General features: G+C 47.0%; 1 protein-coding gene and 1 long non-coding RNA gene across 7 annotated transcripts in view; one reads left to right on the top strand and one right to left on the bottom strand.

The window, feature by feature from the left end:
* The window catches only part of GARRE1 (granule associated Rac and RHOG effector 1), an 85,389-nt gene extending 66,562 nt beyond the window's left edge, over positions 1-18,827 (top strand). For 3 of the 5 annotated variants that reach the window (XM_086351777.1, XM_086351778.1, XM_086351780.1), the window contains 7 exons: positions 2,287-2,384; positions 6,059-6,184; positions 7,305-8,338; positions 12,260-12,425; positions 13,166-13,303; positions 15,682-15,760; positions 16,248-18,827. In XM_086351777.1, coding sequence (XP_086207903.1) covers positions 2,287-2,384; positions 6,059-6,184; positions 7,305-8,338; positions 12,260-12,425; positions 13,166-13,303; positions 15,682-15,760; positions 16,248-16,559 — 1,953 coding nt within the window. In that variant the 3' untranslated portion in view covers positions 16,560-18,827. Of the gene's footprint in view, positions 1-2,286; positions 2,385-3,800; positions 4,697-6,058; positions 6,254-7,304; positions 8,339-12,259; positions 12,426-13,165; positions 13,304-15,681; positions 15,761-16,247 lie in introns of those variants that run through there. The other 2 variants (XM_086351781.1, XM_086351782.1) reach the window with 2 other exon arrangements.
* On the bottom strand, positions 14,381-26,757 carry LOC147353608 (uncharacterized). Of its 2 annotated transcripts, XR_015145761.1 has the most exons (3): positions 26,242-26,747; positions 23,233-23,401; positions 15,286-16,179 (listed from the first exon to the last, which is right to left on the bottom strand). It is a non-coding gene; the product is annotated as an uncharacterized LOC147353608 (long non-coding RNA). The 2 variants fall into 2 exon arrangements; XR_015145762.1 differs by lacking the exon at positions 23,233-23,401 and having other exon boundaries at positions 14,381-16,179; positions 26,242-26,757.
* Positions 26,758-26,810: the final 53 nt, after the last annotated feature.

A 26,810-nucleotide genomic window follows, 5' to 3' on the forward strand; every position in this document is an offset into this window, starting at 1 on the left:
TCAAACATCACCTCCTCCGATGATATAAGTATTGCCCCATCCAGTCACTTTGTATCCCAGCTCTCTGTATATCTCCTTTTATACAATAAAAATAACAACAGCAACTCCAAACTAAGTTTGATCTCTTCACCTTTGGTGAGAAGAATAACTTTTGCCACATTTGGGTGGGTTAGGAAATCAACATCTAGGTGTCTTTAATTTTTGTTTTTTTTTTCACTATTTATTTGGTTGCACCGGCTCTTTTGTGACACTCAGGATCTTTAGTTGCTGCATGTAGGATCTAGTTCCCTGACCAGAGCTCAGACCCGGGCCCCCTGTATTGGGATTGTGGAGTCTTAGCCACTGGACCACCAGGGATGTAACAACATCTAGGTTGTTGTCAGGCGCCTTTGATCTGTGAACCTTATGTATTCATCCTATGTTCTAGCATGAAAGATTGCTTTCTGAAGTGTTATAGGTCCTCCTCCAGGGGATCTTCCTGACCCTTGGAGGAAGACATGGCAACCCACTCCAGTAATCTTGCCTGGAGAATCCCATGGACAGAGGAGCCTGGCAGGCTACAGCCCAGCAGGTCACACAGAGTCTGACACGACTAAAGCAACTTAGCACACATGCATAGCATTTTAGAGATTAAAGGAAGCTAATTAGAGATCAAGATAATTAAAGAACTGTTTCTACTCTGATTCCTACTTTATTCATAAAAGGAACTGTTGGGAGGATGCAGTCCTTCTGTTTGGTGTGGGTGAGCGCTCCAGTGGCCCAGCTCAGGGTAGTACTTGCTTTGTAGAGAGCCAGGTGGGGCCTGTCCACAGTGTTGAGTTACATTTCCCTTAAAATCTGTTCCATAGTATAGGAACTCCTGAGAAAAAGAGTCAACTGGAGACCCCTGGAGCCCACTGCTTTGAGTAGATTGATCCATATTCCCAAAGACCATTTTAAGCAGCAGCAGCAGCAGGGGAACCATGTCAATAAGTTCTCTAGAAAGGAGAATGTAAAATAAGGCAGGAAGACCCAAAGGCGGTTTTGAGAAAACATCAGTTAAAAAAAAATGTTCTATGTTATTCAGAGAGCAAAAACTTCTTCCTAGTTCTCTGCTCCTTGATCCCAGGGCACCTTTGTGTGTGACTGATGAAAAACTTCAGATTATTGTTCTGGGGATGGGAGGAGAGAGGAAACACCTGCTTGTTCCAACAATGGCTATTACTTGGACAGGAAGTCTTTCCTAAAGAAGGCTGCAGACCAGCTGTGGGAACTTACAGCTGTGGAAATCGGCTCCATTAGATGCTGAATTTGGAATCCTACTAAGCAACTCTGCACAGCTTTGCCCTTCCTAAAATATTACAGATTTGTTTTTAAAGTGTTTTATGATTATTTTCTTAAATTTCTTTTAGTTATTTGAAAATATATTCATCACTTTGTTACACCCTTTGAATTACAAAGGATACTATATCATCTGTGTAATATTAAAGACTCTCCTCAGGACTTCCCTGGTAGTCCAGTGGTTGAAACTGCACTTCCAATCCAGGGGCCACGGGTTCAATCCCTGGTCAGGAAACTAAGATCCCACATGCCGCATGGCACAGCCAAAAAAACGAAAAACAAAAAGCTGAAGAAAGACACAACTCTCTTCGAGGGAGTTCCCTAGTGGTCTAGTGGTTAATACTCCATGCTTTCGTAGCTGTGGCCCGGATTCAGTCCCTGGTTGGGGAACTGAGGCCCCACAAGTGCACAGTGTGACCAAAAACAAAACGAGAGAAAATCACTGAGAAAGGACTGGTTCTGCATTTTTCCTGAAGTAATTCTGTTCTTATTGATGGTTGAGGATAAAATGGCCTTAACAAAAAGCCTCACCATCTTCTGGCTCATATTTGGTCATTACACGTAGGCTGCTCTAAAAGCATTGGTTTGATTTTTAATGACATTTTTACTTCTTTCAAGTGCATCAAGTGAAAAAATACTTAGATGAAGGAAACAAAGTAATTCCTAATTAATGTATTTACAGCTTGGAAGAAGTACTAAAAATGATTGTGAAGTTCAGTACATCCTGCACCTAGAATGCAGTTTCTCTTTTTTTGAAGTATTACTGTTTTCAGTCATCTTTATTACTTGCTGTTGTCTCCATGGGATCCTGACTGGCCTGTGTGTTTCTGTGTTGCCAGATAGTTTGCTGTCTTACCAGAATAGTTCTTACCAGAGTCACTCAGCATTGATAGGCTCATGCATTTGATTTGTTTATGATCCATTTTTCTCTTTGAAAGCTGATTGTTGTTTTTGTTTCTCTCTTAGGTGGTAGTTGACACAGCACAGATTGAAAATAAAGAAGCCTATGCCCCCCAAATCAGTTTAGAAGGCTCCAGAATTGTGGTTCAAGTCCCATCCACATGGTAACAGAACTCTTACACTAACACAGGCCTAAGCTTTGATTGATGTTTGCACATCTTTGAAAAGATTGCATTGCTTGTGACAAATTTGTTACTGAGTCCACAGCTTTTGAACAGAGTATATCATTTTCTCTAAGTCACCCAGCATTTCTCTGAAGCTGAGTATAAAACATAGAATTTCTTCTCCTTTGTTCCAGCAACAACCCTGCTGACCTAGAGGTCATGTCAATACATACCCAGTGTCATTGAAAATCAGAAGGCAGACTGAGCTATTTCATTTTTAATTATTTGCTTATATTTATAAACTTATAATGAAGTATTCTTAATTTATTCTAACAAAAGCCCCTACAAATCAGTAAGAAATGGGCAAAGCACATAGACAGGTAAATCAGAGGAGACATGGTCAACGAAGAGGTGAAGAACATGTATAACCTCACCTAACAAAGAAAGGAAGGCAAAGCGGAAAATACAATGTCATTTTGCCCATCATGTTATTAAATTGTTTTAGAATAACAGTACTAGGTTTGGTCCAGACTGTACAAAAACCGGCACAGATGTTGTTGAATAAATCACACAGCCTTTCTGGAGGGCAGTTTCATTTGTCAGAAGCCTAAAATAAGGGCTGTGACCTCAGCAGTTCCACATCTAGGGATTTATCCTTGTGATGTGCCTACAGATTCAGTACAGTTTTATTAGTAAATAGGAAAAATTAAACATATATTGGAAGACTTTTGCTATTAAAATCATGGGCAGAATGAATATTTAACTATATAGAAAATGTTCGAAGTAATTAGGTAGGAAGAGATAGTAAGGAATAGTGACACTATTTGGGCCCGTGTGGACTAACGTGGTATTTGGGTAATGCATTTGAATTCTATTTAAACCATTTCTTCTTGAAATGTGAAGGGGGTCCAGTGGAGATTCTGCTTAAAGTTTTAGAATTTGTTAATATATCAAGTGTGAAAGCAAAAGTGTTAAGTCACTCAGTCATTTCCAACTGTTTGTGACCCCAGGAGCCCAGCAGGCTCCTCTGTCCATAGAATTTTCCAGGCAAGAATATTGGAGTGGGTTGCCATTCCCTTCTCCAGGGGATCTTCCTGACCCAGGTATCAAACCCGGTCTCCTGCATCGCAGACAGATTCTTCACCATCTAAATGGTTGGTGATTTACGTCATGTCCCAGAATCTCCCTTTGTGAGTTTCTCCACAGATTTCTAAATTTGATTATTAGTTAATTTATATTCAGGTCTTCATTCATATCAAACAGTAGATTTTTTTTTCTGGACTCAGCTTGCAGGATCGTAGCTCCCTAACCAGGGATTGAACTTGGGCCCGCAGTAGTGAGAGTGTGGAGTCCTAACCACTGAACTGGCAAGGAATTCCCCAAGCAGAGGATTAAAAGCTCACATTTTTGTAAGAGTTTTGTGTTCCTGAAATTGTTTTCTAATTCAGGTTCTTATTGAAAAATATTAAACTTAACTAGGATTCTCATTTTAAAGAAAACATTTCCAACTCTTGGATAATTGGGTGGATATAAACAGCTAGTACTAAAATGGTTAACACTGCAGTTTACTTCCAGAACTCTCCCTTTATGATTGATTTCCTTTGTAATTCATTGCCCGTCCTTGAAAGACCTCACAAACTGCTCCCTCTGCTGGCTACTTTTGGTAAAAATGGCACAGTTTTCATGTTTTTGTTTCAAGTTACGAAATATGTGCTTGTTGAGAAGAACTCAAAAAGAAGTAATTGCTTTATTCCAACTTAGAGAAAATGAAATTATTAGCAAAACTAGTCAAGAATTTATTATTTGCTTTGCTTTTAGCATAATGAAGTATCTAGATTCTTTTTTCCCCCCAAAAGTAGTATCTTACTTAGATTTTTAAATTGTCATATTTAAGCTGTTACCCATTCTTTCTTTCATCAAATATTTACTGAGTACCTAATATGTGACAGACACTATTCTAGGCTCTGGGAATTAAATCAGAAGCAAGACAGACAGGGTCCCTGCCCTTAACAGAGCTGGCTTTGTAATGGCGTGGGGGTTGGGGAGGGGACTGTTAATAAGTGTAGGAGTTAAGTTCAAGCACTGGCAAGTGTACAAGGGGAATAAGAGTAGAGTGACATCATCTGTTAGAGAATAACAGGTAGAGATGGCAAGAGGAAGCTATTTTGGATGAGGAGGTCAGTCATGAAGGGTCTCTTTAAGGATGTGACATTTGAGAGGAGCCTGCCACGCAGAGAGCAGATGGGGAAAGCATCGCAGGCAGAAGGAACAGCAAATGCAGAGACCTGAGGAGTGCACTGGTGTGACTGGAGGTATGCTGGGTGGGGGTGAAGACAGGAGTCGTGGAAGCCAGGACTTGCAGGGTCCCTGGGGGACTAGGGTTTTATCTAAGAACAGGTAGAAGGTTTTAAGCCAATCAGGGTAATTTGTCAAAAAGAATAGGTTTAGTTTCTTCAGGGGATTTTACTGATGAGTTCTCAAGACTGATGAATAACATAAAAATACCATTCTGTTGATTTTTAGAAAGAAATTATTAGTATCACCAGAAACCATAGTACTGCTTTCTGCATGACCAGAAAATGCTCGCTTAGTGGGCAGACATGTGACCAGCCAGATCACAAGCAGAAGTTGGCTTGAGAACATAGAGCAAGTATGTCCTGGTGATCAGCGATTCCAGGCTGAGAGAATCTGGTGCGTGGACCTCAGCCAGGTCCACTGGCCAGGATTCTCTCCTAGGAGCCCAGGGTCTCGTCGGGTGCTGGCAGAGCTTGCCTTGTTGCTTGCTTTCTCCAGGGTTTCTGAAACTGGCCAGCTCACACCCTCACATATATTTCTTCTCAAGCCAAAGTCACATTGGGGAGTGCTGCTGCCTCCTTAGGATGGCTTTGGCAAGTGTTATTTAGCTGAAGTGTTATTTAGCCTACTATTTAGCCCCCGGAACACTCGGTAACAGACAGCATCTTCCTGGTTCTCCCTCTCAGAAAACGCCTCTTGGTGGAGGTGCCCGGGGTGGGCAGTGGGGACCTGAATGCCAGCGGGAAGGCAGCTCTCAAAGGGGAGCAGTTGAGGCAAAGGCAACAGCATGAGAGATCCTGAGATGTGAGCAGATCCAACATACTCAGGGCGTATGAGAAGCCTCGTAGTTGGGACACTGTAAATAGAGGAAACAGTGAAGAGGACTGTGTCCAGAGAGGCAGGAGGCCCAGGTCACAGAGTCTGGAGGGCTGAGGTGAGGGGTTTGCATTTTATTTCAGCCACAATAGGATGCCACTGGAGGGTTTTGCACAGGGGAGTGGTGTGTTCAGATTTGTGCTAGAGGAGGCTCACTCTCTTGCTGTGTGGAGGAAAGTCAGGGCTGAAGCTGGTGTGGGACAGTGAAAGGGCGTTAGGACACCTGGAAGGCAGCCCCCGCACTGAACTCTTCTCTTCCTGCTAAACAGATTCTAGACAGTTAGAAATCTGCCGAGACGCCAGGCCCTGTTGTATTTCTTCCCCCTCCTATTGCAGAGCATCAAGTCCCAGTGTTAGCCCTGTCATCCTCTAAATATTCTTATGATTACTAAATTTTTCTTTGGTGCCAAAAGTTGTGACCTTTTGTATAAGGCCTGCTTGAAAATTGGAACCCTGTTGTGGAGAAGGGCAGCCTAGACTCACGCAACTTGTTTGGTGCCTAGGTGCCTGAAAGAAGACCCGGCTACCATGTCCCTGCTGCAGAGAAGCCTAGATCCCGAGAAGACGCTGGGCCTGGTGGACGTGCTCTACACTGCGGTGCTGGACCTCACCCGCTGGAGGGCAGGGAGGTGGGTGTCCCTGCCGAGGAGCAGTGTGACCACTTACAGGGTCATGTGAGCTCATGTCACTCATAGTATGTGAGTAAATAAGGCATGAAGGGGAACTTTGGGGCAACTTGTTATTTGGGAATACTTTCAAACTTATATAAAAGTTGCAGGAAGAGAACAGAGAATTGCCCTTTATTTACCCAGACTCCCCAGTTTGTGAACACTTTTGCCTTCATTTGTTGTATCATTTCAGAGTTAAGTCCATCAAGAGCATTTTAACCAAGCTCACATTCTCCCTATGAACTCAGAGCAGAAAGGTGTTTAGAAAATTTACTTACATCTTGCATGAAATTTATTTATATCTGAAAGTACTGACAGTTGCAAGATTATCTATTTGTGAATAAACTTTAGAACTGGTAGAGACCTTGAACATTTAGCCACAGGCCCTCTGCATGTCTTCATTCCTGAGCACACAGAGGCGCAGAACAGCAAGGTGACTTAACCAGGGTCACTGCAGCCATCACCTGCCCAGCTCCCATCCCATGCCCTTTCCATCTCTAGGACTTTCTTTCAGTACTGGAAAAAAGTATGCAGGAAACTTTGGAAGTAACAACCCTCTGTTCTTGGCACTGTCTGTGAATTACCTTCAGAGACAAGCTGGGCTGCCTAGTGTCCCTGGGACCTGCCCACTCACCCCTCTCTGCTGTGTGGATTAGTCTCTTGACCCTCTGCTGGATCTGCCAGGCTCCCCTGTCATCCAGGCACACAGCCGACCTCTGCCAAATGCATCTCCCACGCTAGATGAGGTGTGCTTTGCTCTCCTGCGTTGCAGTCAGAGGATTTCACTCAAAAATCCTCATGCCAGAATCCTAATGTAGTTTTCATGGCCCTGTGTTAGACATGGTGAAAGTGAAAGTGTTAGTTGCTCAGTTGGATATGGTAGATGTTTTATAATAAATATAGATAGTGCTTAAATTACGTACTCTTAAAACTTTTGGGTGTTTATGAAATAAATGAACCCAATTCCAAACAAAGAGGTCTTTTTATTCTTAAAGTCTTTCTTGAACACCAAAGCAATCCCATTTTATTGTCCAATTTGTATACTTTTCTTTTTTTTTATTTTTAATTTCTCTTTCAATAGGGAACAAGCTTTACCCTGCATACAGATCCAGCTTCAGAGGGAGATCTGTGATTTTGGAAATCAGGCTGACTTGCCTTCTGGGAATGGGAACAAGTCTTCAGGTGGCCTGCAAAAGACATTCTCCAAGCTGACCTCCCGGTTCACCAAGAAAGCTTCGTGTCCCAGCTCGAGCAGCAACACGAGTTATTCCATTCCAAATACCCCTTCCAAAAACATCTTCATAGCCGGGTGTTCAGAAGAGAAGGCCAAAATGCCCACTAATATGGATTCAAGGCTACAAAGCATTTTGAACATTGGCAATTTCCCTAGGACTGCAGACCCTTCACAGTCAGCTCAGAATTCCAGTAATCACATGGCCAATGGTTTTCTCCTGGAGAGGCGTGACAACTTCCTGCAAGGGGATGATGGCAAGGACGAGAAGGGTATGAATTTGCCAACCGATCAGGAAATGCAGGAGGTGATCGATTTTCTCTCGGGCTTTAACATGGGCCAGTCACACCAGGGCTCCCCGCTGGTGACACGGCGTAACTCTGCTGCCACAGCCATGGTGACTGAGCAGAAGGCAGGAGCCATGCAGCCACAGCAGCCGTCACTGCCAGTGCCCCCACCATCGCGGCCACCCCAGGCTGGGGCGCACACACCTCTGACACCCCAGCCGGGCCTGGCACCTCAGCAGCAGTCCCCAAAGCAACAGCAGCCCCAGGTCCAGTACTACCAACACCTGCTGCAACCTGTCGGACCACAGCAGCCCCCGCCCCAGCCCCGGGCCCCTGGGAAATGGGTACCCGGCTCATCCCAGCAGCCAGCGCAACCTGTCGGAGCTGGTCTGTCTCCCCTTGGCCAGTGGCCTGGCATATCTGATCTCAGTTCTGACTTGTACAGCTTGGGTCTGGTGAGCAGCTGTTTGGATGATGTGATGTCGGAGGTTTTGGGACAAAAAGCACAGGGACCTAGAAATAACACCTGGCCAAACCGTGACCAAAGCGATGGAGTCTTTGGGATGTTGGGAGAGATTCTGCCTTTTGATCCTGCAGGTATGTGAGCCCCCTCCCCACCTTGGGGTTTTAACTTAAATAGTATCACCAAGGACTTTATAGGGCCTGTCATGGCCTTCCGTGTGGGAGGCAGTGACTTAATCCCCTTTAAAGACCCTTTCTCACTGTCTGATGGCAAGTATGGGGCAGCTCCAGCAAAGGGAGGAAGCAGTAGTTAGAATGAGTCTGAGAAGGTAAGTGGAACTATTTTCTTATTTTGTAGACGACAGAATTGAGGCTAAGAGAAGCCGAATGACTCAAAGTCCCATTAGTCAAGAGGGCTCCAATCTGAGCCCTCCCATTCAGGGCAGCCAAAATGGCCCTTCGTGGGCTTCTTTTTTCCTAATTACATATTCTGTTCTGTGATTCTCTTTTGCTTAAAGTCTAGAAGCCATTAAAGGTGGTAAAGCACCCTCCTACCTTCATAGAATTTGGCTTTTCCTGGCCTACACAGTGTGAAAGTTCCCCAGAGTTATCTCAGGAAATTAGAAAAAGAATTTAGAAACAAAACAAAAATAAACTAGGAGGAGGAGTTACATATAAAAGTTGTTCTACACCTGAAACTAAAATGATATTGTAAATTAGCTATACTTCAATTTCAAAAAAGGATAAAAGCTAAAGCTAAATAAATTTGAAAGAAAAATATAGTAAACCTTATAAATCTAAAAGATGGGTCTTTAGAAAACCAGTAAAATAGAGAAGCCAATTTATTGTAATCCTGATTAAGGCAGAGCAAAGAAAAACAAGATTAGGAAAGAGAAAGGTAGCTACAGATAGAGGAGAGATTCGGAGAAGGCAGTAGCACCCCACTCCAGTACCCTTGCCTGGTAAATCCCATGGACGGAGGAGCCTGGTAGGCTGCAGTCCTTGGGGTCGCTAGGAGTCAGACACGACTGAGCGACTTCACTTTCACTTTTCACTTTCCTGCATTGGAGAAGGAAATGGCAGCCCACTCCAGTGTTCTTGCCTGGAGAATCCCAGGGATGGGGGAGCCTGGTGGGCTGCTGTCTATGGGGTCGCACAGAGTCGGACACGACTGAAGTGACTTAGCAGCAGCATAGGAGAGATTAAAAGAACTTTAAGGGTTTCCCTGGTGGTTCAGTGGTAAAGAATCCACCTGCCAGTGCAGGCGACACAGGTTCAATCCCTGATCTGGGAAGATCCCATGTGCCACGGAGCAACTAAGCCTGTGTGCCACAACTACTGAGCCTGTGCTCCAGAGCCTGGGAGCCTCAACTACTGAGCCTGTGCACTGTAGAACCCGTGCTCTGCATCAAGAGAAGCCACCGAAATGAGAAACTGTGCATCACGGCTAGAGGGTAGCCCTCACTTGTCACAACTAGAGAAAAACCTGCACGGCAACAAAGACCAAATAAATAAATAAACCATTAAAAAAAAAAAAAACTACTTTAAGACATTATCACATATGATGTGATGACACCATACTAGAAAACTGAATGGAAAAGAGAATCTTTTCTAACAAAACATATGTGATCAGAATTGCACCAAGTAGTGGAAAACCTACCCAGTCTATTCCAGGAAAAGAGATTGGAAAGGGAGTTATGAAGCCAACATGATTTTACTGTAAAAATGTAACTTTTTATGAATGTAGATAGATGCAAGAATATGTAGCAGTATATCAAAGGAGTTATATCTGGTTCACTTCAGTAGTATAAGATAGTTCAGTCTAAGGAACTCAGCTCCTGTACAATAATCTGTTATTTCACCCAGTAAATGAGAAAAATTCATACAGCAGAAGATGCCATCAAGACATTTGGTAAAAGACACCAGCAGTTCTTAAGTAAACTCAAAACATGAATAGAAGGAAATGTCTTGAATATGGAAAAGATTATCTACCAGTAGCCAGTAACAAGTAACACTTTGTACAGTGAAACAAAGTCATTCCAGTTAAATCAAGACCCAAACAGTGTGGCAAATGATACTACCAATACCATGTGACTTTGTCTTGAACTTTCTGGCAAATGTAGCAAGACAAAAACAAAGGAAATAAGTGGTATAATATGCGTTAGAAAAGAGTTTAAAAAAGCACATCTCTTGGGACTTCTTCCCTGGTGATCCAGTGGCTAAGACTCTGAGCTCCCAATGCAAGGGTTGCAGGTTTGATCCCTGGTCAGGGAGCTAGACCCCACATGCTGCATACAAGATACAAGATAAATATATACAAATTGATTATTTTTTACTCTAATTTAGCAAATGGAAGTGAAAAATAACTGCCACAAGAGATTTCCGACCAAGTGAACCCAGCATTATCTAAAATTAAAGGAAAGAAATTTTTTTTTATGTCTTCTCGGAATTCTTCATACTGCTGCGTGTGCTCTTTTGTTCTTGCTCCCCTTGTGTGGGTGGATGTGGGGCCCCTACCTTGGGGAAGGTCTAATGGTTCCATGCTGCTATGGAAGAGCAAGCTCCTCTGGCCACCACCAGTGGGGGCTGCTGTGGTACATTTTTTCAATCGCTGAGAAACAGTGTGTACATTTTTTGACAGTCCTATAATTAAATCCAGAGTATTAATGGTGTTTGGCATAACTTCATCATCTTTAGTCTCTACTGGGGCCCAAACAGCCTGTATGTCGTTAACCTAGGAATCCTACTAGCTTTTCCTTCTGTATATCCCTTTCTTAACTTCAAGTCCTTCATGTAGCTTCCTGCAGATGCCACCCCATCAGCATAAGGTCTGCGTGGCTGTTTTTGCAAGATAAGGACATTCTGGAAGGATGAATTCCAGAAGGCACCCTTTCAGGCAGGGTCAGCTAGAACTGAGTGCCACCTCTGCACAGGCGCACGCAGTCCCTGCGCGCCCTCTTGTGGCCATCTTCGTGCAGTGCACACATGGTGGCTCCCAGAGAGAGCACTCTAAGGATTGAGCCCTGGTATCTTTCCCACCTTGAAGCTAGAAAGTATTCACTCATGAGTCATATTCAGTTTGTGACCTACAGACATTTTCCTACTGTGTCTTTTTGTTTGACTTTCTCTAAATGTCTCCTGTGCTGTTTTTCTTCCACTGGTACTGGCCTGCACATCCTTACTCAGTTCTGTCCAATATGTTTCCATCCACTTCTTCATACTTAAATTTCACCTTACTCACTATCACTCTTATGATCTTCAGGCTGAATTAGCAGGTCTGCCTTCAGTATCCAGGAGAATATTGGGTCAGACTTGAGCCCAAAGGGGAAGACCGGGTATTCTCTATCTGGCTGACCCTAATGCTTTGATAACTTGCAGGTTATCTCTTAGTTGAAGTCATCATCTGATCCTCTTAGTTGTTAAGTATGTAGCTCCAGACATTGGAAATTTTTAAAGTAACTAGTATTTGCCCAGTATTTTTGCCTGGAAAATCCCATGGATAGAGGAGCCTGGTCGGCTGCAGTCCATGGGATCGCTAGGAGTCGGACGCGACTGAGCGACTTCACTTTCACTTTTCACTTTCATGCATTGGAGAAGGAAATGGCAACCCACTCCAGTGTTCTTGCCTGGAGAATCCCAGGGACGGGGGAGCCTGGTGGGCTGCCGTCTCTGGGGTCGCACAGAGTCGGACACGACTGAAGCGACTTAGCAGCAGCAGCAGCAGCAGCAGCAGCAGCAGCATTATTTGTCTTTCATATTGGCTAAAGCAGACCTTTTTATTCTCTTTGTGCACATTCAGCTTGCCCTGCTCTAGGCAAACCCCTTCTCACAGTCCCTATGCACACACCATTCCCCATCTTTAGACCTGTGTGCTGAAAGCCCCATCTCACCACAGTAGGCTTCTGAGCAAATTCTACAGCCCACTCTGGGCCGCACGCCTGGCAGCCCCTCACCACTCATCACTGTGTTTGTCAACAGGACACCCTCAGATGGTAGGGAATGAAACAAGAGGCCAGTTTGGCCCCCAACCCTGTTTATTACTCTGTCTTAACACAGTGGGTTCAGATCCCGAGTTTGCACGCTATGTGGCAGGAGTGAGCCAAGCAATGCAGCAGAAACGGCAAGTCCAACATGGTCGCCGCCCAGGCAACCCCCGAGGCCACTGGCCACCCATGGATGATGCCCATCGGACCTGGCCTTTCCCAGAGTTCTTTGCAGAAGGGTGAGTGCTGGGTGTGTGGGCGGGAAGCTGAGTTTGGGGTCTGGGTGTTCTGCAGGGGACCTTGGTATATACTCTTAACAGGCCATTCATTTCTAGGCCCCCACGTGAGAATGGCACATGGTCAGATCTTAGGGGTCAGAGTTCCGTGACTGACTAGGATGCCAAGTGGCATGTGGTGTCCCTGTACATACACCATTGGTATGAATTGATGATTTCTGAGACAGGCTCTTCTGCCCTGGACAGAGATCTTATTTGGTGGTGTTTGGGACATAATTGCATGTTCAACAGTCTTTAGCTGAAATGAGCGTGGTGATGAAACCTGTGTCATTTATGGAATGTGATCCTTATAGCCTACAAAAAAAAAAAGCAAAGGTGTACAGTTCAGATTCTGATGTATTGAGAGAACTGTGGATTTTCATCATAAAGACCTTTGGGGGAGTGAATTTTCTTCTTTTAACACCTCTTATTGCTCCCTGATTAATAACTCCACATAGCTAAAGACCATCTCAGCTTTTTGTTTGCTCAAACATGAATTGCATATATACACCACAGCTTCTGAGGCATTTTTAAAGGAAGGAGAGAGACAAGGGACCACTATTGGGTTGTGAGATAAGAGCAGGGAAAAGACTGTTCCCTTAGGGCTGGGGTGGGGGTGGGTGTGGGCCTGACCTCAGGCTGTCTAGCTGGGGTCCAGGCTTGGTGCCTGACGCCTGGGACCAGTTTCTCTCTTTGGCTTTCAGGGATGGCCTGCACAGCGGCTGGGCGGGGGCTCAGGGAGACTCAGCCAGCTCAAGTGATGAGACATCCTCTGCCAACGGGGACAGCTTGTTCTCCATGTTTTCAGGGCCTGACCTTGTTGCTGCTGTCAAGCAGAGAAGGTATGATGAAATATTTAAACCAAAGAACAGAGGGGTGCATGGATGTGATCCACAGCTTAGTCCTCTACAAAGCTCAGTAGCCCCATTGTTTCCAGGTACCCACATTGAGAGAGGGAGAGGACCTTTTCCAGTACTGTCTTGCTGAAGCTTGGGTGGTGATATAAAGTTGGGCTGAGTTTTTACTGGGAGAACAGTCTCATACTCATGGTAGCCCAAAACACCCGTATGACAGGCTAGGGAGTATTACGGAGAGCAGGGTCTGCTGCTCTGGGTCTGCTGAGGCTGGTCTGCATCTTACAGGGGACAGGCCTTTCCGTGGGAGGAGTAGGGCCAGGACAGCCAAGTTCTGATCAACTCACCAACAGGCTTTGCAACCCCAGACATGGGCCTGGCCCTCTCTTACCCTCAGTTTCTTCATCAAAGGTGGAACTGGATAAAAATAACCTCTCAATGGTATTTCAAAGTTGAAAAAAAGTTAGAGAGTATATTTGGAGCTAAAGTTTTCAAGTGTAAGTGTTAGTTGGTCAGTTGTGTCTAATTCTTTGCAACTCCCATGGACTGAAGCTCTTTAGGCTCCTCTGTCCATGGAATTCTCCAGGCGAGAATACTGGAGTGGGTTGACATTCCCTTCTCCAGGGGATCTTCCTGCCCCAGGGATCAAACCCAGTTCTCCTGCATTGCAGGCAGATTCTCTACCATCTGAGCCACCAAAGGCATTATGTTTTCAAAAGTAGTCACAAAAATGAAAACGGACCCTGAAAGAAGAATTTGTTTAGAAAGAAATGGAGAGACTGTTGTGGGTGTGAGGAAGCAGAGGCCTGCCTGGTCGAAAGGACATGAGCAGGAATAGAAAGCACATAGTGTCGCCTAGGCGTCAGAAGTCATGCCCACGTGTGATAGGACCAGGGTCTGTCGGATAAGAGTGGGGAGCAGGTAGATGAAGATGGAAGGGCACCTGCGTCACGCAGACTAGGATACACAGAGGAGCCACTGTGATGTTGGCAGTGATTGCTGATCCAGGCTGGGGCGCATTCTCATGCCCGGCCCTGGGCTTGGCATTCACGTACATTTCCTCATTTAATTATCACAAACACTGTGTTTGTTTACTAGGGCTATCATATCAAAGAACAACAGACTAGAGAAGTATTTAACAGCAGGGATTTTTCTCCTAGTTCTGGAGGCCAGAAGCCTGAGATCAAGGTGTCAGCAAGGTTGCTCTCCTCTGAGGCCTGCCTCCTTGCCTTGCAGCTGGCCCTCTTTCCCGTGTCTTACATGGTTCTCTCTGTGTACCTCTCTATCCTGATTTTCTTTTCTTATAAGGACAGCAGTCCTGTTGGATTGGAACCCACCCTAATGACTTCATTTTAACTTAGTTGTTTAAACAACTTATCTCTAAATGCAGTCACACTCTGAGGTACTGGGAGATGGGGCTTTCACATATGAATTTGGGTGGGGGAGGGACACCTTCCTTTATTCAGTAGCTCCTGTCATGTACCAGGCACTGGTGATAGAGCAGCAACAAATCAAAGTCCTCTTCTTCATGAAACTGATACTCTACTGAAGAAAGGCTGATACAAAAATCCAGTATGTTGGTTTGGATTAGGTTCTATAAAGAAAAATAAAGCAGGGTATGAGGGCAGAGAATGCAGGGGACAGGTGGATTTCCTGTGTTCCAAATGAGAGTCAGGGAGGCTTCTGATGAGCAGAAAGCTGAACAAAATGATAGAGGAAGTGGCAGTGGGGTGTGGGAGAGAGAAGAATCAAGGGTGAGATGCAGGGTTTTGGCCTGAACGTCTGTGTGAAACAGTGGGTGTCATGGACCCTGATGTGGAGGACTGCAGGAGTGGGACTGAGCCTTGAGAAATGCAGACTGGAAATTAGAGAGGCTGACTAGAGGTCCAGCTAGTCACCACCTCAGCAAAGGCCGCTGCTGCGTACTGGAACGCTGGTAGACTGATTTACCTGGCTGGCTGCCTGCTACATCTGCTTTTTTCCTTCTATTTAATTTTTTTTCACGTTAGTGGTAAAAGTAACAGCTGTTTTTTTTTTTTTTAAAAGTCATCTGTCTCCAGTGCATGGTAAACAGTCAGTCTGTATCTGTTGACTAACTTAACAAAAGGCTGGAGCTGGCGGACTCAGCAGCTGAAGCAGCAATGCCAGTCCTCATGCCCGCCGCCCCCCACCCCCAGCCCAGCCCTGTCACGGCCTCCAGAAGGGTACCACACCATGGTGACCCACCTTTGCCTCCTGCACACAGCGGGCCCAAGGCCTCCCCACCCAGAACCAGTGCCTAGAGACACCCATACCAAGCAGCTAGGTGTGCCCTGGAGGGAAGCCGGGTGGCAGGCAGCCACGGCCTGAGTTCTGGGTTCTTTCAGGAAGCACAGCAGTGGTGAGCAGGAGACCAGCGCGCTGCCCTCGCCACCTCTTCTCACCGCAGTGGAGGACGTGAACCAGGTATGTGGGCCCTGCTCTGGCCACAGAGGGCTGGCTTCATGGATACCATGGGCAAGGTTCCAAACCCTTAAGTTTTAAGAGTTGGGTGGGGGATTCTTTGTGGTGAACAACTCTCTTCTATGGTTTTTGTCTAAATGATCAGCCATCTCAGCAGACTCGAGCCACGTGCAGAGGAAGTTCTGGGGCTGTGCTGTCCAGAATGATGGCCATTAGCCTATGTGGCTACTTAAGTTGAAATTACTTCAATGTAAAGATTGAGTTCCTTAGTTGCACCGTCCATGTGTGGTGAGCAGCTGCCGTACTGGGTGGCATGGACAGAGCACATCTGTGGTCGCACGCTCCGCTGGACGGTGCTGCTCCAGGACTGTGGGGAGGGCTGGGGCTCGCGCCGTTTCCTCAGTGGGAATAAGGACTAGAGACTGGGGGAGGTGGGAAAGGAGGATCAGTTGCCAGAAATGCCACTAAAATGCCCTCTTCTGTCTCTCAGGATAACAAAACCAAAACGTGGCCGCCCAAAGCCCCCTGGCAGCACCCTTCCCCGCTGCCCAGCACCCTGCCTGGCCCAAGCGCACCACTCTATGCAGTCGCCAGCCCCGGCAGCCAGTGGAGCGACACCATGCAGATGCTGCAGTCCCCGGTGTGGGCTGCCACCAGTGACTGCAGTGCCGCCGCCTCCTTCGCCTACGTGCAGACCCCGCCGCAGCCCCCGCCCCCACCAGCACACAAGGCAGCCCCCAAGGGCTTCAAGGCCTTCCCTGGGAAGGCTGAGCGCAGACCAGCCTACTTGCCCCAGTACTGACCCCAGGCCCGCCTGCCCACCCGCCCAGAGCTTTTGGGGCCAGGGGCCCCAGCCCAGGGCTGACTGGCTGGCAACAGCCCCCCAGAGGACCAGTGCACCCCTGTCCCAGGCAGGGATCCCTGGGGATGGAGGTGGTTGGCAGCTCCAAGCCTTTAAGGCCTGGCTTCTCAAAACTCTGGAGGCATCAGACACCTGGAGGGCCAGATGAAGATAGCGTTTTCTGACTCTCCTCAGGGAGATGCTGGGGGATGTTCGAGTTTAATAAGCACCTCTGGTGATTCTGATGTAGGTGGGCCACTGGCCACACTTTGAGAAACACAGCTCTCAAGTTTGTAGACCCCACTGCGTGTGTTGGGAAGGCGTTGGGGCTGAAGGCTGAGAGCAAAACTGACCATTCTTCTGAAACCTTCTCTTTCCCTCCTTAACACGTTGAGTGATGACCACACCAATCACTGTATTTTATAGCTATTTTTCATATAGGTTTTTAGTTAAAGTATCTCCTGCCTCAAATGCATTGAATATTTTAAGATAACAAATAGAGTGGCTGGAGGTTTTTCAACACTATATTTAAGCTTCTATGAACTGGGCAAAGGATAGCATATTTGTGATGAGAAGCAGTCACCTGGGTTTTCTGTAGATGGACAGCCCCTCGCCACCCTCAGCAGCACCCAAGGGGTGTGACCTTTACCGGATTTACAAAAGCAGGATCATAGCCCTGATGGTGCGTGGAGAGGAGCCTGCTGGCTGCTGTCCGTGTGCGGGATAAAGCTACACCTTCTGCCCTCATATCTTTCCACACACGGCCAGAGGCTTCAATAAGGTTTCCGAGCGTGGGGTTGTGGTCAGGGGGGCTGCAAAGAGACACTTGAAATTGCAGTAACATTGTGAGCTGGCTCAAGACAAACCAATTAAGATGTAGATAGGAATTAATTTAAAAGTTTTTCTTTAAAGAAAAAAATAAACCACCTCATTTTCAGTTAACATGTGCTGTTAAATAGATAACATCCTGTGGATTTAGGGATATTTTTCCAGCCAGAATGGATCCAGAAGAATTGAATGGTGCTTAAATTGAGAAATAATAAATATATCTATATAGACTAGACCTATCCCACTGTATATTAATTGAGGTTACAGAAGTTCTTTATATAAAACTTATTTAAATTTTTCATATTTCATCTTTGAAAAAATCTAATTGAGAAAAATCCATAATATTTTCTGGTATGAAAGTTTGACAGTATTAATATTTTTTTTTATATTTTCTTAAATCATTAAACCATTTTAATATATGTTAACTACTAATAAATGGTTTATTCTTTCTAACTCCATATAAGCTTTTCCAGCAGAGATTGTAATAACACAGTTATGTTCTCATTTTTCTATGAATATAAGTAAATTTATATTTAAAAATACCAAAAAGAATATATATATATATATGTATGTAGACACACTAATTATAGAGGACCCTTAGGGTGTCTGAGCCCAGCCATCTGAACCTTTAGTACTGTGGTGCCAGGCTGTCTCCAGGCCTCGGGTGTTGTCTTTTGTGCTGAGTGGGGATGTCAATGCTGCCTGTAGTCATGATCCTCTCACCGTGGGTTCTGAACATTCACCTCACCATGTTTACAGAGAACTGTTTTGTACATAGACTTTTCAGGCACGTGCTCTGCACCGACCCTGGTGGCTCTTGTCCGTGTTGGCTGTCACTGTGTGTGCACTACGTCTGTTGTTATCTGTGGCTGTTTCCTTGTAAGATAGTTTTCTTCTCTCCTTCAGTGATGTGTCTCCAGTACCCCGTGTTTCGAGTTCTATTATACTGAAGTACCCTTGTTTTAATAGTGCCTCCCCAAAGACCTCACCCTGGACAGAGGTCAGTCCTTTATGCTCCAGTGCAGGTGACATCAACATTGCTAACTGTCACTTTCCAGTCTGTTTTTCTCGATTAAGGAAGGCATTTTGTAATTGCGTCTCCATGGGCTGTGAGACTGTGTGAAGCTGTTTGTGTAGTCTCCTTGTGGGTGCTGTGTTCTCAGCACCGCCTTGCTTTGAACACTGGTAATTCCAGGTGCTGCGCTTGGCAGAGGGGTCTCGCCAAACACATGTGTGTGCGTGTGTGAGTATGTGTGTCCTTTGTGTGGCCAGGCGTGGCTGCCTTGCTCGTGTGACTAGTTACAATGCTTCCAAACTGGAACTCTACATTTTGTATCTTACTTTTAAAGCTCCTATAAGTAAAATAACTATTGGCTTTATTAAAATATACCTTTAATAATTTTTGGATCTCTGTCTAAAATGAACTGCAGCAGATGATCATGTCAGAAGCCCTGTCTGATTCATTACTTTGAAAAGCTGCACACGAATAGGTTTTTAGGTCAGCCTGTCCTCTGATTCTGAGCCCTTGCAAGGGTAATACCTCTGGGGGTATTAGGATAAGCTGGGGTTGGGGGTGCTGGCGTACAGAAAGTGGGACAACCTACCACATCTCTTCTGTTGGCTTCCCTGAGGCCAAAGCTGAAAGGGCCTGTGTGTGGCCAGAGCCACTATTGTGGTGAAGGATGCCACCTGAAGAATGCAGACTCTCCTTGGGTTGTGGTCTGCCAACACACACATTCCACCAAGTGTGGGCACTTGTGAGCTGCCCAGCCAGCCTTTCCAAGAGGCAGATGAGGTCTCCCCTAACTCCACCAGACACCCGCCATGTAGCAGACCCTCCCTCATAGGTACAAGAAGGACCAGGTGCACTGGATGGTGCCATCCTGCTGTGGAGAAGGAGAGATTGTACAGTGGGAGCCACAGAAGGAGGGGGAGTTACAGGGGAGTTGCAACTCATTTTCACTTACAGCAAGACAGCATTTGATTGAAACTTTTCCCATGCACTCAAGAAAATGGAGTGAATGAGTATAAATATATAACCTACCAGTACAAGTACCACTCTGGCTTCTTTCTGCTGAGACTCCCAGAAGCTGAGCATGGGGACATTAAATACACCTCAAGACAAGGTTACTTAGTAACAGCCATGTTGTATGAATATTGCTAAGGAAGACACTGAAAGTTCCTATTAAAATGCTGCTGCTAAGTCGCTTCAGTCATGTCCGACTCTGTGCGACCCCATAGACGGCAGCCCACCAGGCTCCCCGTTCCTGGGATTCTCTAGGCAAGAACACTGGAGTGGGTTGCCATTTCCTTCTCCAATGCATGAAAGTGAAAAGTGCAAGTGAAGTCACTGAATCCTGTCTGACTCCTAGCGACCCCATGGACTGCAGCCTGCCAGGTTCCTCTGTCCATGGGATTTTCCAGGCAAGAGTACTGGAGTGGGGTGCCATTGCTAGCCAGAACATTTTATAAATGTTAAACATTTATAACATAAAATGTAAACATTTTATAAATTGTAAACACATTTTATTCATATGTGTTCCTATTTAACATTAGTACCCAGTGCTGTTCTCCAGGCAAGAATATTGGAATGGGGTTGCTGTGCCCTCCTCCAGGGGATCTTCCTGACCCAGGGATTGAATCCGAGTCTCTTCCATCTGCTGCATTGGCAGGTGGGTTCTTCATCACTAGCACCACCTGGGAAGCCCATATTCTTGCCTGGAGAATCCCATAGACAGAGGAGCCTGTAGGTCTACAGAGGGTTGCAAAGAGTCAGACACAACTGAAGTGACTTAGCACACACCCACACACATGGTCCTGTTCACTGAATTCTAATTGACAACAGTGGTGGAGACAGGAGTCCTGTAAACCCAGCTCCATCCTGAATGGGTGGGGATGGAAGCAGACAGATGTTCACCAGGGCCTCAAGAAGGTCCCTGGGGGCTTTGGCTCAGCTGAGAAATGGAGGAGGACACACAGGCAGGTCCTTATGAGTCTGGTGACCCTCCTTTTCCATCTGGGGTTCCTGGGAGAGTGGGCATCCAGCTCTGGGAATGTAGCTGAAACTCTGCATCCCAGCCATGTTGCTGGGAAAGGACGGCCCACCGTGCGACCCCTCTCGTGATCTGCTTCCTGATGCGGATCCAAGAAATAAATCCTGCCAAAGGTCAGCTCCTTGATTCCCAAAAAGACGTGTGTGGACAAGTGACTGTAAGGGTCTCAACCACATGTGCCTGGGAGTCTGAGGAACCTCTGGGGCTAGGCTCTTGGAAGTAACACAAACAGATGGCCTTAGGATCCACAGGGGCTGGCTGACTGGGCCCAGGCCTCTGCTTGTCTGTGAGGGGGGCTGTATGTGGGCCTAGGTGAGGAGGAAGGATTGTTTCCCGAGTGTCACGTTCATTTCAACATTTACTATCGTCACGCTCCTTGCTAGGATAGGAGCCAGGCTGCATAGAAAATGAAGTCTCTGCCTATAAACTCCAGAGAAGGCAATGGCACCCCACTCCAGAACACTTGCCTGGAGAATCCCATGGGCGGGGGAGCCTGGTAGGCTGCAGTCCATGGGGTCGGTAAGAGTCGGACATGACTAAGCCACTTCACTTTCATGCATTGGAGAAGGCAATGGCAACCCATTCCAGTGTTCTTGCTTCGAGAATCCCAGGGACTGGGGAGCCTGGTGGGCTGCCGTCTATGGGGTTGCAGAGTCGGACACGACTGAAGTGACTTCGCAGCAGCAGCGGTCCATAAACTCAGTCTTTGAGGGAAGACAATTCCCTCTTTCCCGTTCTCGGTAAGAGATACATATTCAAGCACTCAAAGCTCAGGCAGAAATCCTAGAAGACATTTTTGATCTTCTTTACTCTCCTCTTTCACTTAATTAGGAAGTGCTACAAGCGCTACTGTGGTCTTCCCTGGTAGTTCAGCTGGTAAAGAATTCGCCTGCAATGCAGGAGACTCCAGTTCGATTCCTGGGTCAGGAAATTCCCCTGGAAAGGGACATGCTATCCACTCCAGTATTCTCGGGCTTCCCTGGTGGCTTAGACAGTAAAGAATCTGCCTGCAATGCAGGAGACCCCGGTTCAATTCCTGGATAGGGCAGATTCCCCTGGAGGAGGGCGTGGCAACCCACTCCAGTGTTCTTGCCTGGAGAATCCCATGGACAGAAGAGCCTGGAGGGCTACAGTCTGTAGGGTCACAAAGAGTCGGACACGACTGAGCGACAAAGCACAGCACAGCACAGCACAGCACAAGTGCTTCTGCAAGCATATTTCAATTCCACAAAGTTCTTACATCTCCACTGCCATCAACCTGGTCCTCCCCATCTCCTGCCTTTCCTTCTCAGGCCTAAGGTCTCCTGGACACCCCTGCTACCTCGAGGAAGCCTACCGACGGTGCCCACGTGCCTGGGCCTTTCCATCAGTTCTGTGCGGCCAGAGCTCAGCCTCTACCCGGCCTTGTTTAGTACTCCGCTATAACGTGTCTTTGCACATGTCCCTCTCGCCAGAATCAAAGCTTCAGTAGAGCAAGGAGTAAGTCTTGTTCATGGCCACAAGTGCAGAGTGCAGAACACCGCGAAGCAACTCCAGATAATACAGATGAAATGAGGTGCCGCTAAGGCCAGAGGCAAATTCTAATACAAAACCAAAACACAGAATTAAGACTTGAATCGGTTTTCACATCGGGCTAAAAGAATACGCAATGACCAGGGTTTGTACTAGAGCCGCAAGGAAGGGGTGTTTAGCTCTTTACCAAGTACAGAGTTTACTCTTAGGGTGAAAACCCACGGCCATGTGCGGAGGGGAAATTTTTTTAAAAAACAACTGGATTCACCAGGAAAATCTGGCGACATCCCAAAGCGACTGAAGTCAGCTGAGCAGGCAAGCACCGCGTGCACGGAACACGAGCCCCGAGCCTCCTGGGGGCACTAATTCAGCCATCCGGGTGTCTCTTAGCCTGCGCACGCGCAGTCTGCCCCGACCCGGAGTCTGCGCACTTTCGCGCACATGTCCATCCCAGACGTGCGGGCAGAGGCGTCTGCAAGTTCGCCGGTCAGGGGCCGGCGGCTGTCTGAGCGCGGAGACATGCGCACACGTGCTCCCTCGGACGTGCGAGCCCACACGCAGACGCGTGCGCACCCCCGCCCGCTCACTACCTGCGGTGGTCCCGCCTTCCCTGTGCTGGTCCCGCCTTCCCCGTGCTTAGACGCGTGCGCACCGCCCCTCTGGAGGGTGTGGCGGGTGTCAGGGGGATTCGCGGAGTTCTGGAGAACTGCGACTCCTCACCCTTTCTCGGTCACCGTGACTCAGCATCCTCGGTGGGTACGCCGCCTCGGAGCAGCTCGCGAAAATCCATCGGCGTGTATCGCCCCACACCCGACCTCCTTCACACTCGAGCCCCAGAACTGCTGCTACCCTGTCCCGGAACCTCCCTTTGCCCTTGTCCTGGTCTCCATGCCCTGCCTGACTCCTGTCCAACGGCCCTGAATTGAGGCCTGACTTAGGTCCACCCTTCAATCCACCCCTCTCTCTCGGTTCATAACATTTTGCCGAGGGCACTTGAAAGTGCCTGGCACTGGAGCGGTCTATTGAACTTTGAGAGCCAGGTTTTCTTTTGATGGTGGTTGTCAGCCCCAGGTCTGGATGCATAGAACCCTCTGAGAGAGCCACTTCTGAACACCGATACTGTGCGGTTTGCAGACAGGGCTTGGCTTAGCATGTGGAGCCGATTGTGGGGATGGTGGTAGAAAACAGGTTTAACTTTTATCTATATATGGTTTAGTCACTAAGTCGTGTCCAACTCTTACCCCGTGGGCTGTAGTCCACCAGGCTTTTCCGTCCATGGGATTCTGCAGGCAAGAATACTGGAGTGGGTTGCCATTTCCTTCTCCGGGGGATCTTCCCGACCCAGGAATCAAACCCAGGTCTCCTGCATTGCAGGCAGATTCTTTGCCGACTGAGTTATGAGGGAAGCCACTTTATCAATATAAATATAAAATTACCTTAATATTTTTCCAAACTGCAGACTTCACTCCACTCCCCAAGGTTTGATTAGAGAGGCTACCTCCACACCCCAGTGTCTGATCGTTGCCCCCGCCCCCCCCCCCCAACACACACACACACACACACACACACACTGCACCTTTCCTGGTAAGAATCTCCCTACTGCCTTACTTAGATGCTCAGATCCAGTCCAGGGGGAGCAGTGTTGATCCAGTGGTTGTATTCTACCTCTCTGCCTCTGCCTATGCTGCTGTCCTTGCCTTTGGAAATGTCATTCTTGGCCATTTCCACTTGTAAAATTCTACCCTGTCAATCAGATTTACAGGCTTAATTGATGTTCAAATAGAAGGGGCGGGGGGAGGCGTGATGGAGAGGGCCTGAAAGAATTGCCTGCTTCTCCTTGTTCCGTGTACCCTTTTCCTAAGGCTGAAGAGTCCGGAAGTGGCCCAGGGCAGGGCCAGGGCAGGGTTGTGATTAAGAACAGGGTTCAAGACTGGGGCAACCTTGAACTGATTCTCTTCTTAGTTTAGCAGAATGGCTATTTTCAGTTTTTTTAGTTTGTCTGTTACGTGGAGAGGATAATGGGATATCCCTCATGGGGTGCTATGAGAGTTATGTGGCAGAGAATTTAGCACAGAGCTCTGCATGCAGTAAACTAGCCAGAGTAGGAAAGTAACCATACTTTCCTGCTAATATAGAAAATCCACATAACTGGAATTTCAACGTACAATGTTAAAATATTACGGGGAGATCTGAGAATAGGTGGGAAATCTGGAATAATTGAAGCTGCTGGGAATCACAGAGGCCAAACTGCTGGAGGTGTACATTATAGAATATTAAAAAGAAGATGAAACCTTTAAAAGGTAATCATTGGAGGCCTTGCCTCCTTCCTCTTTAGGACCTAAGCTGCTCCTGTGGGTTTCAGGTGGATGGAAGTGGACATTGGGGAGGATAGTGTGGCAGGGGGCAGGTGAACACCCATAAAATTTTTGGAAAGATTGGGAGTTGTAAATGACAGCTTAGCTTAGAACAACGTCAAGATGAGGGGAAATCAGTGGTTCGTGCTGCAGCTGCATACTGAGGTGGCCTGGCCCCAGGAACTTGGGTGAAGCGGTTCACTCTGCCATCTCTCTGGAGGTCCTTCTCTTCATGGTCTGTCCTTTCTGACAGGCAGCCTAACACTACAAAAAAACTAGAGTTTTTCCTACTGGCTTTGGGTCCCTGTTTGGCTGTCTTGGGCTTCCCCTGGTGGCTCAGATGGTAAAGAATCTGCCTGCAATGCGGGAGACCCAGGTTCAATCCCTGGGTTAAGATCCCCTGGAGAAGGGAATGGCTACCCACTCCAGCATTCTTGCCTGGAGAATTCCACGGACAGAGGAGCCTGGCGGGCTACAGTACACAGAATTGCAGACAGCCAGACACAACTGAGTAACTTTCACTTCTGACTACTTAGGTCATGTGTTCATCTCTGGCTTAAGTCATATGTTCATCTCTGATTCAGTCAAGGAGGCAGAGGAAGAAGCCCAAGGGTGAGAGGTAGTGGCTTTGAATCAAGACAACAGATAAACAGACGTCTGCTGTGATCACTGAAAAGAGCCTGCTTGAGAAAAAGGGAGGCAGTGGCTCCTACTGTTGAGAGTCGTCAAAGGAATCATAGAGCAAGTGGATGATATGGGTAATAGCTACTGAGACCGGGCCTTCCTGTTGGATGGAGTTCTGTTCTGAAACACAGGATTGAGGGTTGAGAGTGCTGTTCTGTGCAGATAGCTGCTTGGATGGGAACTCTGTGATTGGAGGGTTTCTCAGAAACAAGTGGAACAGATGCTGTTCAGCACTGTCAGGGTTCTGCTGGATATGGGAAGCCCATTTAAACCTCAGAGTTGACAGATGACCCAAAACTCTGGACAAATAAGGGCCATGTGGCAGGGCTGTTCCCTGCAAAGTCCTGTGACGATCTCTTCAATTTCTGACCCCTCTCTTTTCCTTCTTTATCTTTAGGAACTCAAATAATTCTGGGCAGAGAGAGAAAGGCCAGAAGTGGCAGTGACAGCATGGTGCTGGGAGGTAGGTCAGAGGAAGATCTAAGCCTAGGACTGCAGCAGGACAGGGCACACTCCTGGATGGATGGCATTTCTGGGGGAACTTGGTGATGGAGAAGCTCAGTTTGAGTGCACAGTCCTTGGACCTCTTCTCTCTGACTACATTTACTTCGTCTTACCCACACTCTCCTCTAGGCTCATGACTTCAAATGCTATCTATTCACTCATGCCTCCCAAGTTTTTCCTCTTGCCTAAACCATCCCTCCTCGTACTCCAGACTTGAACACCCAACGAAACACCTCCACTTAGATCTCTAATAGGTTTTGAAAACTTGTCAAAAATAAGATAATGATCTTCCCCCTGAAACTGGCATTTCTCCAAGATGTAATGGCAATTCCATTTTTCCAGGAATTTGGGTAAAAAACCAGATGTTATCATTGACTGTTCTTTTTCTTTCTCTTAATTCTTCACTCAATATATATAGGTCACCAGGCCCAACTCCTCCTACCTTGACACCTTCATTCCTGGTCTGCATTCTTACCGTAGCATCCTGTCTGTTGTCCTTACTTTCATGCCTACTGAGTTGTTGGTCTGATCCTTTGGTAAACATGTCAGATGATGCCCCCCCCCCCCGCCCTTTGTTTAAACCTTTCAATGGTTTCCCATCTCTGTGGGAATAAAACTCAAAGTTCTCACAATGACTTCTTGCTTTCCTTCCCTCTCTGACCTCCTCTTTCACTCTCCCCTCATTCACTCCGCTCTAGCCACACTCACCTTTTGCTGTTGCTAAAATATCAGCGTGCTTTCCTCAGGAATTTTGCAGCTGCTCTTCCCTTTTCCTGAACACTTCTCCCCCAGATATCCAAGGGGCTTGCTTTCTCACTTTCTTCAGGCTTTTGCTCAAATGTCACCTCCTTAGTGAGTTTTGCCTTGACCATTCTATTCAGAATTGCATCTTCTATCTCCAGCACCCTTTTCAGTTTTCCTTTTCTCAGTAGCACTTACCAGCATCTGATAAGCCATATATTTTACTTTTCACCTAAGCGTCCCGAACACCTGGAACGCTGCCTGTAACACAGAAGGTGTTGGAGGGAGTTGTGTTAAGTGAATGAATGAATGAACGAATGAACTAATGAAGCAGGCAGGAGCTCGGCCTCTGTTCCCCAATCAATTCCAGGCAAAGGCTGGCAGAGTAGCAGCAGTCCAAGTGGCTGCCAGTTAGCAAGGAGAGAAGAGCTGAGGTCCCGGATCCTCGGCTGTGGGCTTGGTTGCCCCTAGGCGCTGACGGAGGAGCGGGACGGGGCGGGGCCAGGGGCGGGGCGGGGCCGGGCGCCTGCGCCATA

This window comes from Bos grunniens, chromosome 18, assembly GCF_055505025.1.
Source record: "Bos grunniens cultivar Pamir isolate PY7600 chromosome 18, Bosgru_T2T1.0, whole genome shotgun sequence".
Classification (NCBI taxonomy): domain Eukaryota; kingdom Metazoa; phylum Chordata; class Mammalia; order Artiodactyla; family Bovidae; genus Bos; species Bos grunniens.